The 16,275-nt window shown below is 46.9% G+C and overlaps 1 protein-coding gene across 1 annotated transcript in view; it reads left to right on the top strand.

The window, feature by feature from the left end:
* Nucleotides 1-16,275, top strand: part of LOC311120991 (putative JmjC domain-containing histone demethylation protein 2C) — a gene marked incomplete at both ends in the record, with an annotated part of 113,381 nt that overhangs the window by 55,115 nt on the left and 41,991 nt on the right. The window contains one exon of the mRNA XM_084195541.1: nucleotides 7,097-7,385. Within this exon, the coding sequence (XP_084051667.1) occupies nucleotides 7,097-7,385 (289 nt within the window). The remainder of the gene's footprint in view (nucleotides 1-7,096; nucleotides 7,386-16,275) is intronic.

The raw sequence follows: 16,275 nt of genomic DNA on the forward strand, positions 1-16,275 counted from the left end.
TATAGCCAGTGGGATAACCACTTTACAATTTGGGGGGGGGGGGGGGGGGGGGTTAGAAGGAATACTTTAGCCTATCCCAGGTATTCCTTAAAGAGGTGGGGTTTCAAATGTCTCCGGAAGGTGGTGAGTGACTCCGCTGTCCTGGCGTCGTGAGGGAGCTTGTTCCACCATTGGGGTGCCAGAGCAGCGAACAGTTTTGACTGGGCTGAGGGGGAGCTGTGCTTCCGCAGAGGAAGGGGAGCCAGCAGGCCAGAGGTGGATGAACGCAATGTCCTCGTTTGGGTGTAGGGACTGATCAGAGCCTGAAGGTACAGGGGTGCCGTTCCCCTCACTGCTCCAAAGGCAAGCACCATGGTCTTGTAGCGGATGCGAGCTTCAATTGGAAGCCAGTGGAGTGTGCGGAGGAGGGGGGTGACGTGAGAGCATAGTTGCATAGTCAATGTGCGGGGGCACCGGCTAGTTGAGGTAGTTGAGGTAATATGTACATGTGGGTAGAGTTAAAGTGACTATGCATAAATACTTAACAGAGTAGCAGCAGCGTAAAAAGGATGGGGTGGGGGGGCAGTGCAAATAGTCCGGGTAGCCATGATTAGCTGTTCAGGAGTCTTATGGCTTGGGGGTAGAAGCTGTTGAGAAGTCTTTTGGACCTAGACTTGGCACTCCGGTACCGCTTGCCGTGCGGTAGCAGAGAGAACAGTCTATGACTAGGGTGACTGGAGTCTTTGACAATTTTGAGGGCCTTCCTCTGTAGTAGTAGTAGTAGTAGTAGTAGTAGTAGTAGTAGTAGTAGTAGTAGTCCAGAGGTCTCCTCTCCTCCTCTGTAGTAGTAGTAGTAGTAGTAGTAGTAGTAGTCCAGAGGCCTCCTCTCCTCCTCTATAGTATTAGTAGTAGTAGTCCAGAGGTCTCCTCTCCTCCTCTATAGTAGTAGTAGTAGTAGTAGTAGTAGTAGTAGTAGTAGTAGTCCAGAGGTCTCCTCTCCTCCTCTATAGTAGTAGTAGTAGTAGTAGTAGTAGTAGTAGTAGTAGTAGTAGTAGTAGTAGTCCAGAGGCCTCCTCTCCTCCTCTATAGTAGTAGTAGTAGTAGTAGTAGTAGTAGTAGTAGTAGTAGTAGTAGTAGTAGTAGTAGTCCAGAGGTCTCCTCTATAGTAGTAGTAGTAGTAGTAGTAGTAGTAGTCCAGAGGTCTCCTCTCCTCCTCTATAGTAGTAGTAGTAGTAGTAGTAGTAGTAGTAGTAGTAGTAGTCCAGAGGTCTCCTCTATAGTAGTAGTAGTAGTAGTAGTAGTCCAGAGGTCTCCTCTCCTCCTCTATAGTAGTAGTAGTAGTAGTAGTAGTAGTAGTAGTAGTAGTAGTCCAGAGGCCTCCTCTCCTCCTCTATAGTATTAGTAGTAGTAGTCCAGAGGTCTCCTCTCCTCCTCTATAGTAGTAGTAGTAGTAGTAGTAGTAGTAGTAGTAGTAGTAGTCCAGAGGTCTCCTCTCCTCCTCTATAGTAGTAGTAGTAGTAGTAGTAGTAGTAGTAGTAGTAGTAGTAGTAGTAGTAGTAGTAGTAGTAGTAGTAGTAGTAGTCCAGAGGCCTCCTCTCCTCCTCTATAGTAGTAGTAGTAGTAGTAGTAGTAGTAGTAGTAGTAGTAGTAGTAGTAGTAGTAGTAGTAGTAGTAGTCCAGAGGTCTCCTCTATAGTAGTAGTAGTAGTAGTAGTAGTAGTAGTAGTAGTAGTAGTAGTAGTAGTAGTAGTAGTCCAGAGGTCTCCTCTATAGTAGTAGTAGTAGTAGCAGTAGTAGTAGTAGTAGTCCAGAGGTCTCCTCTATAGTAGTAGTAGTAGTAGCAGTAGTAGTAGTAGTAGTACCTGTTAGTCCATTGGTGGCGGCAGGTAGCTTAGTGGGTAAGAGCGTTGTGCCAGTAACCGAAAGGTCGCTGGTTCTAATCCCCGAGCCGACTAGGTGGAAAATCTGTCGATGTGCCCTTAAGCAAGGCACTTAACCCTAATTGCTGATGTAAGTCGCTCTGGATAAGAGCGTCTGCTAAATGACTTAAATGTAAATGTAAATGTAGTAGTAGTAGTCTCCTCTATAGTAGTAGTAGCAGTAGTAGTAGTAGTAGTAGTAGTAGTAGTAGTAGTAGTAGTCCAGAGGTCTCCTCTCCTCCTCTATAGTAGTAGTAGTAGCAGTAGTAGTAGTAGTAGTAGTAGTAGTAGTAGTAGTCCAGAGGTCTCCTCTCCTCCTCTATAGTAGTAGTAGTAGTAGTCCAGAGGTCTCCTCTATAGTAGTAGTAGTAGTAGTAGTAGTCCAGAGGTCTCCTCTCCTCCTCTATAGTAGTAGTAGTAGTAGTAGTAGTAGTAGTAGTAGTAGTAGTAGTAGTAGTCCAGAGGTCTCCTCTCCTCCTCTATAGTAGTAGTAGTAGTAGTAGTAGTAGTAGTAGTAGTCCAGAGGTTCTCCTCTATAGTAGTAGTAGTAGCAGCAGTAGTAGTAGTAGTAGTTGTAGTAGTAGTCCAGAGGTCTCCTCTCCTCCTCTATAGTAGTAGTAGTAGTAGTAGTAGTAGTAGTAGTAGTCCAGAGGTCTCCTCTCCTCCTCTATAGTAGTAGTAGTAGTAGTAGTAGTAGTAGTAGTAGTAGTAGTAGTAGTCCAGAGGTCTCCTCTATAGTAGTAGTAGTAGTAGTAGTAGTAGTAGTAGTAGTAGTAGGAGTAGTCCAGAGGTCTCCTCTATAGTAGTAGTAGTAGTAGTAGTAGTAGTCCAGAGGTCTCCTCTCCTCCTCTATTATAGTAGTAGTAGTAGTAGTAGTAGTAGTAGTCCAGAGGTCTCCTCTCCTCCTCTATAATAGTAGTAGTAGTAGTAGTAGTAGTAGTAGTAGTAGTAGTAGTCCAGAGGCCTCCTCTCCTCCTCTATAGTAGTAGTAGTAGTAGTAGTAGTAGTAGTAGTCCAGATGTCTCCTCTCCTCCTCTATAGTAGTAGTAGTAGTAGTAGTAGTAGTCCAGAGGTCTCCTCTATAGTAGTAGTAGTAGTAGTAGTAGTAGTAGTCCAGAGGTCTCCTCTATAGTAGTAGTAGTAGTAGTAGTAGTAGTAGTAGTAGTAGTAGTAGTAGTAGTAGTCCAGAGGTCTCCTCTCCTCCTCTATAGTAGTAGTAGTAGTAGTAGTAGTAGTAGTAGTAGTAGTCCAGAGGTCTCCTCTCCTCCTCTATAGTAGTAGTATTAGTAGTAGTAGTAGTAGTAGTAGTAGTAGTAGTAGTAGTAGTAGTAGTAGTAGTCCAGAGGTCTCCTCTCCTCCTCTATAGTAGTAGTAGTAGTAGTAGTAGTAGTAGTAGTAGTAGTCCAGAGGTCTCCTCTATAATAGTAGTAGTAGTAGTAGTAGTAGTAGTCCAGAGGTCTCCTCTATAGTAGTAGTAGTAGTAGTAGTAGTAGTGGTAGTCCAGAGGTCTCCTCTCCTCCTCTATAATAGTAGTAGTAGTAGTAGTAGTCCAGAGGCCTCCTCTCCTCCTCTATAGTAGTAGTAGTAGTAGTAGTAGTAGTAGTAGTAGTAGTAGTAGTAGTAGTCCAGAGGTCTCCTCTATAGTAGTAGTAGTAGTAGTAGTAGTAGTAGTCGTCCAGAGGTCTCCTCTATAGTAGTAGTAGTAGCAGCAGTAGTAGTAGTAGTAGTAGTAGTAGTAGTAGTCCAGAGGTCTCCTCTCCTCCTCTATAGTAGTAGTAGTAGTAGTAGTAGTAGTAGTCCAGAGGTCTCCTCTATAGTAGTAGTAGTAGTAGTAGTAGTCCAGAGGTCTCCTCTCCTCCTCTATAGTAGTAGTAGTAGTAGTAGTAGTAGTAGTAGTAGTAGTAGTAGTAGTAGTAGTAGTAGTAGTAGTAGTAGTAGTAGTAGTAGTAGTAGTAGTAGTAGTAGTAGTAGTAGTAGTCCAGAGGCCTCCTCTATAATAGTAGTAGTAGTAGTAGTAGTAGTCCAGAGGCCTCCTCTCCTCCTCTATAGTAGTAGTAGTAGTAGTAGTAGTAGTAGTCCAGAGGCCTCCTCTCCTCCTCTATAGTAGTAGTAGTAGTAGTAGTAGTAGTAGTCCAGAGGTCTCCTCTCCTCCTCTATAGTAGTAGTAGTCCAGAGGTCTCCTCTCCTCCTCTATAGTAGTAGTAGTAGTAGTAGTAGTAGTAGTAGTAGTAGTAGTCCAGAGGTCTCCTCTCCTCCTCTATAGTAGTAGTAGTAGTAGTAGTAGTAGTAGTAGTAGTAGTAGCAGTCCAGAGGCCTCCTCTCCTCCTCTATAGTAGTAGTAGTAGTAGTCCAGAGGTCTCCTCTCCTCCTCTTTAGTAGTAGTAGTAGCAGTAGTAGTAGTAGCAGTCCAGAGGTCTCCTCTCCTCCTCTATAGTAGTAGTAGTAGTAGTCCAGAGGTCTCCTCTCCTCCTCTTTAGTAGTACTGTAGACACAGCTAAGACAAGAGGCCTCCTCCTCCTCCTCCTCCTCTGTAGTAGTACTGTAGACACAGCTAAGACAAGAGGCCTCCTCCTCCTCCTCCTCTGTAGTAGTACTGCAGACTCAGCTGAGACGAGGCATCCTCCTCCTCCTCGTCCTCCTCCTCCTCCTCTTCGTCCTCCTCCTCCTCCTCGTCCTCCTCCTCCTCCTCCTCCTCTGTAGTAGTACTGCAGAATCAGCTAAGACAAGAGGCCTCCTCCTCCTCCTCCTCCTCTGTAGTAGTACTGTAGACTCAGCTAAGACAAGAGGCCTCCTCCTCCTCCTCCTCCTCCTCTGTAGTAGTACTGTAGACTCAGCTAAGACAAGAGGCCTCCTCCTCCTCCTCCTCCTCCTCCTCCTCCTCCTCCTCTGTAGTAGTACTGTAGACTCAGCTAAGATAAGAGGCCTTCTCCTGATGTTGCAGTAGTTCTAGTGCCCTTTTCACACTGTTTTACTGATCTGAACTGTGCTGGAATGGTCCATTTCAGCAGGGTACCAGCAACTATGGTGTATGGGTAACCAGGCCAGCTCAGTAGAGCTCGGTGTGGCTCAGTAGTATGGTGTATGGGTAACCAGGCCAGCTCAGTAGAGCTCGGTGTGGCTCAGTAGTATGGTGTATGGGTAACCAGGCCAGCTCAGTAGAGCTCGGTGTGGCTCAGTAGTATGTAAAGTCCATATTCGTGCTCTTTCTCCAGCCACTGCATATCCCACCTTAGACTCTGGAGAGTTGAGATATTAGATCACAGGACAGGTGATCATGATGGATGGATGAGATCTGGCCAGCCACAGGAGCCTCTTTTCAAGCTAAATTAGAAGTCTTAAAGAATGTTCCTGTGCTAAGTCAGGCAGCAGAGTAATAGTGCTGTAGCACTATTCTGTCCTTCTGTCCCATTGTGGATCATTCTGTCCTTCTTTCCCATTGTGGATCATTCTGTCCTTCTGTCCCATTGTGGATCATTCTGTCATTCTATCCCGTTGTGGATCATTCTGTCATTCTGTCCCGTTGTGGATCATTCTGTTTTTCTCTCCCATTGTGGATCATTCTGTCCTTCTCTCCCATTGTGGATCATTCTGTTCTTCTTTCCCATTGTGGATCATTATTTCCTTCTTTCCCATTGTGGATCATTCTGTTCTTCTCTCCCATTGTGGGTCGCTCTGTCCCATTGTGGATCATTCTGTCCTTCTGTCCCATTGTGGATCATTCTGTCATTCTGTCCCATTGTGGATCATTCTGTCATTATGTCCCGTTGTGGATCATTATGTCCTTCTCTCCCATTGTGGATCATTCTGTCATTCTGTCCCGTTGTGGATCATTCTGTTTTTCTCTCCCATTGTGGATCATTCTGTCCTTCTCTCCCATTGTGGATCATTCTGTTCTTCTTTCCCATTGTGGATCATTATTTCCTTCTTTCCCATTGTGGATCATTCTGTCCTTCTGTCCCATTGTGGATCATTCTGTCATTCTGTCCCATTGTGGATCATTCTGTCATTATGTCCCGTTGTGGATCATTATGTCCTTCTCTCCCATTGTGGATCATTCTGTCCTTCTGTCCCATTGTGGATCATTCTGTCATTCTGTCCCATTGTGGATCATTCTGTCATTATGTCCCGTTGTGGATCATTATGTCCTTCTCTCCCATTGTGGATCATTCTGTCCTTCTTTCCCATTGTGGATCATTCTGTCATTCTGTCCCGTTGTGGATCATTATGTCCTTCTCTCCCATTGTGGATCATTCTGTCCTTCTTTCCCATTGTGGATCATTCTGTCATTCTGTCCCGTTGTGGATCATTCTGTCCTTCTCTCCCATTGTGGATCATTCTGTCCTTCTTTCCCATTGTTGATCATTCTGTCATTCTGTCCCGTTGTGGATCATTATGTCCTTCTCTCCCATTGTGGATCATGCTGTCCTTCTTTCCCATTGTGGATCATTCTGTCATTCTGTCCCATTGTGGATCATTCTGTCATTCTTTCCCATTGTGGATCATTCTGTTCTTTCCCATTGTGGATCATTCTGTTCTTTCCCATTGTGGATCATTATTTCCTTCTTTCCCATTGTGGATCATTCTCTTCTTTCCCATTGTGGATCATTCTGTTCTTTCCCATTGTGGATCATTCTGTTCTTTCCCATTGTGGATCATTCTGTTCTTTCCCATTGTGGATCATTATTTCCTTCTTTCCCATTGTGGATCATTCTGTTCTTCTCTCCCATTGTGGGTCATTCTGTCCCATTGTGGATCATTCTGTCATTCTGTCCCATTGTGGATCATTCTGTCATTATGTCCCGTTGTGGATCATTATGTCCCGTTGTGGATCATTATGTCCTTCTCTCCCATTGTGGATCATTCTGTCCTTCTTTCCCATTGTGGATCATTCTGTTCTTCTTTCCCATTGTGGATAATTCTGTCATTATGTCCCGTTGTGGATCATTATGTCCCGTTGTGGATCATTATTTCCTTCTCTCCCATTGTGGATCATTCTGTCATTCTTTCCCATTGTGGATAATTCTGTCCTTCTCTCCCATTGTGGATCATTCTGTCATTCTCTCCCATTGTGGATCGTTCTTGGTGGTGAATTATCAAAAAAAATCAAATGTGACATCCTGAAACCCCTCTGTCAATGTCCTCCTGTCACTAACCAACACCATCCTTGGTGTGTCTGTTCTCTGTCGTCAACCTCTACAGGGTCACTACACCCGCGCCCAAGCCAACAGCCCCAGACCAGTCATGAACTCCTCTGGTGGGGCGGTGAAGCAGGGGTCAGGGGTCACCACCCAGCAGCAGCAGGGTCAAGGTCAGGGCGGGTCCCAGAGCCAGCAAGCCCCAGCGCAGCACTCCCCTTGCCAGGGACAGACACAGCAGCAACGTGGCCCTCGCTTCTCCAGGAGGAAGGGATCTGACAGCAGTGTCCCTGATGATGACACCAAGGGCAAAGAAGACAAACTGGACAGCAACGAGAGAGCAAGGAGTGGAGGTGAGGTTGATGATGATGATGGGAGGTGAGGAAGAGGAGGAGGAGGATAAAGGGAGAGGTGAGGAGGAGGATAAAGGGAGAGGTGAGGAGGAGGAGGATAAAGGGAGAGGTGAGAAGGAGGAGGATAAAGGGAGAGGTGAGGAGGAGGAGGATAAAGGGAGAGGTGAGGAGGAGGAGGATAAAGGGAAAGGTGAGGAGGAGGATAGAGGGAGAGGTGAGGAGGAGGATAGAGGGAGAGGTGAGGAGGAGGAGGATAAAGGGAAATGTGAGGAGGAGGAGGAGGAGGAGGAGGAGGATAGAGGGAGAGGTGAGGAGGAGGAGGATAAAGGGAGAGGTGAGGAGGAGGATAAAGGGAGAGGTGAGGAGGAGGAGGATAAAGGGAGAGGTGAGGAGTAGGAGGATAACGGGAGAGGTGAGGAGGAGGAGGATAAAGGGAAAGGTGAGGAGGAGGATAGAGGGAGAGGTGAGGAGGAGGATAGAGGGAGAGGTGAGGAGGAGGATAAAGGGAGAGGTGAGGAGGAGGAGGATAAAGGGAAAGGTGAGGAGGAGGAGGAGGAGGATAGAGGGAGAGGTGAGGAGGAGGAGGATAAAGGGAGAGGTGAGGAGGAGGATAAAGGGAGAGGTGAGGAGGAGGAGGATAAAGGGAGAGGTGAGGAGTAGGAGGATAACGGGAGAGGTGAGGAGGAGGAGGATAAAGGGAAAGGTGAGGAGGAGGATAGAGGGAGAGGTGAGGAGGAGGATAGAGGGAGAGGTGAGGAGGAGGATAAAGGGAGAGGTGAGGAGGAGGAGGATAAAGGGAAAGGTGAGGAGGAGGATAGAGGGAGAGGTGAGGAGGAGGATAGAGGGAGAGGTGAGGAGGAGGATAGAGGGAGAGGTGAGGAGGAGGATAGAGGGAGAGGTGAGGAGGAGGAGGATAAAGGGAAAGGTGAGGAGGAGGAGGAGGAGGAGGAGGATAGAGGGAGAGGTGAGGAGGAGGAGGATAAAGGGAGAGGTGAGGAGGAGGATAAAGGGAGAGGTGAGGAGGATAAAGGGAGAGGTGAGGAGGATAAAGGGAGAGGTGAGGAGGAGGAGGATAAAGGGAGAGGTGAGGAGGATAAAGGGAGAGGTGAGGAGGAGGAGGATAAAGGGAGAGGTGAGGAGGATAAAGGGAGAGGTGAGGAGGAGGAGGATAAAGGGAGAGGTGAGGAGGAGGAGGATAAAGGGAGAGGTGAGGAGGAGGATAGAGGGAGAGGTGAGGAGGAGGATAAAGGGAGAGGTGAGGAGGATAAAGGGAAAGGTGAGGAGGAGGATAGAGGGAGAGGTGAGGAGGAGTAGATGGTGAAAATGCAAAAAGAGTCTACTTGAATCTCACCTGTTTTATTCATGTACTGTATCATTAAACTGTTCCATTGACCTGAGAGGAGTAGAGCTGTAAAAGCTTCAGCAGTACACTGCATTCAGAAAGTATTCAGACCCCTTTACTTCTTACACAATTTGTTACAGTACTGCCTTATTCTGAAATTGATTAAATAGTTTTTTCCCCTCATCAATCTACACACAATACCCCATTATGACAAAGCAAAAACTGGGTTTTAGACATTTTGCAAATGTATACAAATATATATACTGAAATATAACATTTACATAAGTATTCAGACCCTTTACTCAGTACTTTGTTGAAGCACCTTAGGCAGTGATTACAGCCTCAAGTCTTCTTGAGTATGACGCTACAAGCTTGGCACACCTGTATTTGGGGAGTTTCTCCCATTCTTCTCTGCAGATCCTCTCAAGCTCTGTCAGGTTGGATGGGGAGCGTTGCTGCACAGCTATTTTCAGGTCTCTCCAGAGATGTTCGATCGGGTTCAAGTCCAGGCTCTGGCTGGGCCACTCAAGGACATTCAGAGACTTGTCCCGAAGCCACTCCTGCGTTGTCTTGGCTCTGTGCTTAGGGTCGTTGTCCTGTTGGAAGGTGAACCTTCACCCCAGTCTGAGGTCCTGAGCTCTCTGGAGCAGGTTTTCATCAAGGATCTCTCTGTACTTTGCTCCGTTCATCTTTCCTTCGATCCTGACTAGTGTCCCAGTCCATGCTGCTGAAAAACATCCCCACAGCATGATGCTGCCACCACCATGCTTCACCGTAGGGATGGTGCCAGGTTTCCTCCAGACGTGACGCTTGGCATTCAGGCCAAAGTGTTCAATCTTGGTTTCATCAGACCAGAAAAAATCTTGTTTCTCATGGTCAGAGTCTTTAGGTGCCTTTTGGCAAACTCCAAGCGGGCTGTCATGTGCCTTTTACTGAGGAGTGGCTTCCATCTGGCCACTCTACCATAAAGGCCTGATTGATGGAGTGCTGCAGAGATGGTTGTCCTTCTGGAAGGTTCTTCAATCTCCACCGAGAAACTCTGGAGCTCTGTCAGAGTGACCATCAGGTTCTTGGTCACCTCCCTGACCAAGGCCCTTCTCCCCCGATTGCTCAGTTTGGCCAGGCGGCCAGCTCTAGGAAGTGTCTTGGTGGTTCCAAACTTCTTCAATTTAAGAATCATGAAGGCCACTGTGTTCTTGGGGACCTTCAATGCTGCAGAAATGTTTTGGTACCCTTCCCCAGATCTGTGCCTTGACACAATCCTGTCTCGGACAATTCCTTCGACCCCATGGCTTGGTTTTTGCTCTGACATGCACTGTCAACTGTGGGACCTTAAGAACACAGCCATGAATAAAGAACGGTACCAACACATCCTCAGAGAGCAACTTCTCCCAACCATCCAAGAACAGTTTGGTGACGACAAATGCCTTTTCCAGCTTGATGGAGCACCTTGCCATAAGGCAAAAGTGATAACTAAGTGGCTCGGGGAACAAAACATCGACATTTTGGGTCCATGGCCAGGAAACTCCCCAGACCTTAATCCCATTGAGAACTTGTGGTCGATCCTCAAGAGGCGGGTGGACAAACAAAAACCCACAAATTCTGACAAACTCTAAGCATTGATTATGCAAGAATGGGCTGCCATCAGTCAGGATGTGTCCCAGAAGTTAATTGACAGCATGCCAAGGCGGATTGCAGAGGTCTTGGAAAAAGAAGGGTCAACACTGCAAATATTGACTCTTTGCATAAACTTAATGGAATTGTCAATAAAAGCCTTTGACACTTATGGAATACTTGTAATTATACTTCAGTATAGCATAGTAACATCTGGCAAAAATATCTCATAACACTGAAGCAGCGAACTTTGTTAAGACCAATACTTGTGTCATTTTCAAAACTTTTGACCACGACTGTACATATAACTAGGAATAAAGTGAATAGGCAATAGGATAGATAATAAACAGTAGCAGCAGCGTATGTGATGAGTCAAAAGGGTTAGTATATGAAGGGTCAATGCAGATAGTTTGGGTAACTATTGGTTAACTATTTAACTAACTGTTCAGCAGTCTTAAGGCTTGGGGGTAGAAGCTGTTCAGGGTCCTGTTGATTCCACACTTAGTGCATCCATAACACTTGCCATGTGGTAGCAGAGAGAACAGTCTATGACTTCGGTGGCTGGAGTCTTAGCATGTTTTGTCAATGTGTTTATTGACCTGAAGACAGCAGGACGCTGTTTAAGACTTGGAGTTGCTGATAAACTGCAGGAGTTATAACAGCAGTCTAGGAGCATTACTCCCTACTCTAGGAGCATTACTCCTTACTCTAGGAGCATTACTCCCTACTCTAGGAGCATTACTCCCTACTCTAGGAGCATTACTCCCTACTCTAGGAGCATTACTCCCTACTCTAGGAGCATTACTCCCTACTCTAGGAGCATTACTCCCTACTCTAGGAGCATTACTCCCTACTCTAGGAGCATTACTCCCTACGCTAGCAACCAAATGAGGGTATCTGTGTCCTTTACGTCCAGTACTGTAGCAGACTCTGGCCAAGGTTCTCCAAGAACATTGTCTGTGTGCCAGAAGGACAGATACAGGAAGTGCTGGATGGTCTTAGAGAAATGTACAGTGTGTATAAATGTAACTAGGCTCATCTATCATATGTGTAATGCAGCACTTAGGATCCAATCAGGGTTTAATGGAAGAGGAGGATGACATCATGTTAGAGACATCAGCTACACAGCTCCATTCATCACGTTAACACACTGCTTAAAGACCCGTTAGGGCTGCGTCCCAAATGTCACCCTGTTCACTATATAGTGCACTGCTTTTGACCAGGGCTCATAGTGCACTATGTAAGGAATAGGGTGCCATTTGGGACACAGTCTAGGACTGATGCTGTGTACTGTACATTCTGCTGCTTGTCATTTAGACTTGTCTAATATATTACCCTCCTATGATTCATCTCTCCAGACTTCTCTAATATATTACCCTCCTATGATTCATCTCTCCAGACTTCTCTAATATATTACCCTCCTATGATTCATCTCTCCAGACTTCTCTAATATATTACCCTCCTATGATTCATCTCTCCAGATTTCTCTAATATATTACCCTCCTATGATTCATCTCTCCAGACTTCTCTAATATATTACCCTCCTATGATTCATCTCTCCAGACTTCTCTAATATATTATCCTCCTATGATTAATCTCTCCAGACTTCTCTAATATATTACCCTCCTATGATTCACCTCTCCAGACTTCTCTAATATATTACCCTCCTATGATTCATCTCTCCAGACTTCTCTAATATATTACCCTCCTATGATTCATCTCTCCAGACTTCTCTAATATATTACCCTCCTATGATTCATCTCTCCAGACTTCTCTAATATATTACCCTCCTATGATTCATCTCTCCAGACTTCTCTAATATATTATCCTTCTATGATTCATCTCTCCAGACTTCTCTAATATATTACCCTCCTATGATTCATCTCTCCAGACTTCTCTAATATATTACCCTCCTATGATTCATCTCTCCAGACTTCTCTAATATATTACCCTCCTATGATTCATCTCTCCAGACTTCTCTAATATATTACCCTCCTATGATTCATTTTACATTTACATTTACGTCATTTAGCAGACGCTCTTATCCAGAGCGACTTACAAATTGGTGCATTCACCCTATAGCCAGTGGGATAACCACTTTACAATGTTTTTTTTTTTTTTTTTTTTAAGAGGGGGGGGGGGGTAGAAGGATTACTTTATCCTATCCCAGGTATTCCTTAAAGAGGTGGGGTTTCAAATGTCTCCGGAAGGTGGTGAGTGACTCCGCTGTCCTGGCGTCGTGAGGGAGCTTGTTCCACCATTGGGGTGCCAGAGCAGCGAACAGTTTTGACTGGGCTGAGCGGGAACTATGCTTCCGCAGAGGAAGGGGAGCCAGCAGGCCAGAGGTGGATGAACGAAATGCCCTCGTTTGGGTGTAGGGACTGATCAGAGCCTGAAGGTACGGAGGTGCCGTTCCCCTCACAGCTCCATAGGCAAGCACCATGGTCTTGTAACGGATGCGAGCTTCAACTGGAAGCCAGTGGAGTGTGCGGAGGAGGGGGGTGACGTGAGAGAACTTGGGAAGGTTGAACACCAGACGGGCTGCGGCATTCTGGATGAGTTGTAGGGGTTTAATGGCACAGGCAGGGAGCCCAGCCAACAGCGAGTTGCAGTAATCCAGACGGGAGATGACAAGTGCCTGGATTAGGACCTGTGCCGCTTCCTGTGTAAGGCAGGGTCGTACTCTCCGAATGTTGTAGAGCATGAACCTGCAGGATCGGGTCACCGCCTTGATGTTAGCGGAGAACGACAGGGTGTTGTCCAGGGTCACGCCAAGGCTCTTCGCACTCTGGGAGGAGGACACAACGGAGTTGTCAACCGTGATGGCGAGATCATGGAACGGGCAGTCCTTCCCCGGGAGGAAGAGCAGCTCCGTCTTGCCGAGGTTCAGCTTGAGGTGGTGATCCGTCATCCATACTGATATGTCTGCCAGAGATGCGATTCGCCACCTGGTTATCAGAAGGGGGAAAGGAGAAGATTAGTTGTGTATCGTCAGCGTAGCAATGATAGGAGAGGCCATGTGAGGATATGACAGAGCCAAGTGACTTGGTGTATAGGGAGAAAAGGAGAGGGCCTAGAACTGAGCCCTGGGGGACACCAGTGGTGAGAGCACGTGGTGCGGAGACAGCTTCTCGCCACGCCACTTGGTAGGAGCGACCGGTCAGGTAGGACGCAATCCAGGAGTGAGCCGCGCCGGAGATGCCCAGCTCGGAGAGGGTGGAGAGGAGGATCTGATGGTTCACAGTATCAAAGGCAGCAGACAGGTCTAGAAGGACAAGAGCAGAGGAGAGAGAGTTAGCTTTAGCAGTGCGGAGAGCCTCCGTGACACAGAGAAGAGCAGTCTCAGTTGAATGACCAGTCCTGAAACCTGACTGGTTTGGATCAAGAAGGTCATTCTGAGAGAGATAGCAATAGAGTTGGCTAAAGACGGCACGCTCAATAGTTTTGGAAAGAAAAGAAAGAAGGGATACTGGTCTGTAGTTGTTGACATCAGTGGGATCGAGTGTTGGGTTTTTGAGAAGGGGTGCAACTCTCGCTCTCTTGAAGACGGAAGGGACATAGCCAGCAGTCAAGGATGAGTTGATCAGCGAGGTGAGGTAGGGGAGAAGGTCACCGGAGATGGTCTGGAGAAGAGAGGAGGGGATGGGGTCAAGCGGGCAGGTTGTTGGGCGGCCTGCAGTCACAAGTCGCAAGATTTTATCTGGAGAGAGAGGGGAGAAAGAAGTCAAAGCATAGGGTAGGGCAGTGTGAGCAGGACCAGCAGTGTCATTAGACTTAACAAACGAGGATCGGATGTCGTCAACCTTCTTTTCAAAGTGGTTGACGAAGTCATCCACAGAGAGGGAGGAGGAGGGGTGGGGGAGGATTCAGCAGGGAGGAGAATGTGGCAAAGAGCTTCCTAGGGTTAGAGGCAGATGCTTGGAATTTAGAGTGGTAGAAAGTGGCCTTAGCAGCAGAAACAGATGAAGAAAATGTAGAGAGGAGGGAGTGAAAAGATGCCAGGTCCGCAGGGAGTCTAGTTTTCTTCCATTTCCGCTCAGCTGCCCGGAGCTCTGTTCTGTGAGCTCGCAATGAGTCATCAAGCCACGGAGCTGGAGGGGAGGACTGAGCCGGCCGGGAGGATAGGGGACACAGAGAGTCAAAGGATGCAGAAAGGGAGGAGAGGAGGGTTGAGGAGGCAGAATCAGGAGATTGGAGGGAGAAGGATTGAGCAGAGGGAAGAGATGATAGGATGGAAGAGGAGAGAGTAGTGGGAGAGAGAGAGCGAAGGTTGCGGCGGCGCATTACCATCTGTGTAGGGGCAGAGTGAGTAGTGTAGGAGGAGAGCGAGAGAGAAAAGGATACAAAGTAGTGGTCGGAGACATGGAGGGGAGTTGCAGTGAGATTAGTAGAAGAGCAGCATCTAGTAAAGATGAGGTCAAGCGTATTGCCTGCCTTGTGAGTAGGGGGGGACGGTGAGAGGGTGAGGTCAAAAGAGGAGAGGAGTGGAAAGAAGGAGGCAGAGAGAAATGAGTCAAATGTAGACATAGGGAGGTTGAAATCCCCCAAAACTGTGAGGGGTGAGCCATCCTCAGGAAAGGAACTTATCAAGGCGTCAAGCTCATTGATGAACTCTCCAAGGGAACCTGGAGGGCGATAGATGACAAGGATATTAAGCTTTAATGGGCTAGTGACTGTGACAGCATGGAATTCAAATGAGGAGATAGACAGATGGGTTAGGGGAAAAATTGAGAATGTCCACTTGGGAGAGATGAGGATTCCTGTGCCACCACCCCTCTGACCAGATGCTCTCGGGGTATGCGAGAACACATGGTCAGACGAGGAGAGAACAGTAGGAGTAGCAGTGTTTTCAGTGGTAATCCATGTTTCCGTCAGCGCCAGGAAGTCGAGGGACTGGAGGGTAGAATAGGCTGGGATGAAGTCAGCCTTGTTGGCAGCAGAACGGCAGTTCCAGAGGCTGCCTGAGACCTGGAACTCCAGGTGTGTGGTGCGTGCAGGGACCACCAGGTTAGAGAGGCAGCAGCCACGCGGTGTGAGGCGTTTGTGTAGCCTGTGCGGAGAGGAGAGAACAGGGATAGGCAGAGGCATAGTTGACAGGCTGTAGCAGATGGCTACAATAATGCAGAGGAGATCGGAATGAAATGAACTAAACATCTGGGAAAGGATAGAGCAGGGCCTCCCTCACCAAAACTCCCAAATATAACTCTCCCAACTTCCACCTCAGAAACTATAATTGTTTCACTGAACCACCCGAATAAAACTCTCCCAACTTCCACCTTAGAAATGAGTATTGTTGTAAACTACAGCGGTTCAATGTTTCAAGGAATAGACTCAACTTACTTTATTCAGCTAGCTAACTATGACGCCACAGCTAACTAGCATGCTAGCATCCAATAACACACAGTTTAGCACCAATACTTGGTTACAACAAACTACCAATAGTGTGTTAACACACTAAACAGATAATTCGTGTCCGTGTCTAGTTCCTTTCATAACGCAGCAATAATTAAACGTTGGCTAGCTAGCACAAATATATTGTATTTCGCTGCTACAGTACAGCTAGCTGGTAGCGTTGGCTAGCTAGCAATGGCTGCGGTGATGACTTTGTTTGAAAAACGGCGTCGCTGCGAACAAATGTAGCTGGCTAAAAGGATATTGTATTTAGTTGCTACCGTTGCTAATAGCTACTCGCCAGCTAGTCCAGGAGGTGAGTTAGCTAGCTAGCTAGCTTCGTGCTACACCCGGCACCGCCGAATACAATACTAACCTACAATAATTACATACAATAACTATCCACAACAACCCACGATGCCTACCTACAATACCTAACTACAATCTAAATACATAGTTTAAGCCTTACTCGACAAAGCCCAAGCTATGTATAAAGCCAAACTTACCCGACGCCAGGTGTCTGGGTGGCAGACAAGAATACAT

This window comes from Coregonus lavaretus (assembly GCF_964263955.1).
Source record: "Coregonus lavaretus genome assembly, contig: HAP1_SCAFFOLD_1327, whole genome shotgun sequence".
Taxonomy (NCBI): domain Eukaryota; kingdom Metazoa; phylum Chordata; class Actinopteri; order Salmoniformes; family Salmonidae; genus Coregonus; species Coregonus lavaretus.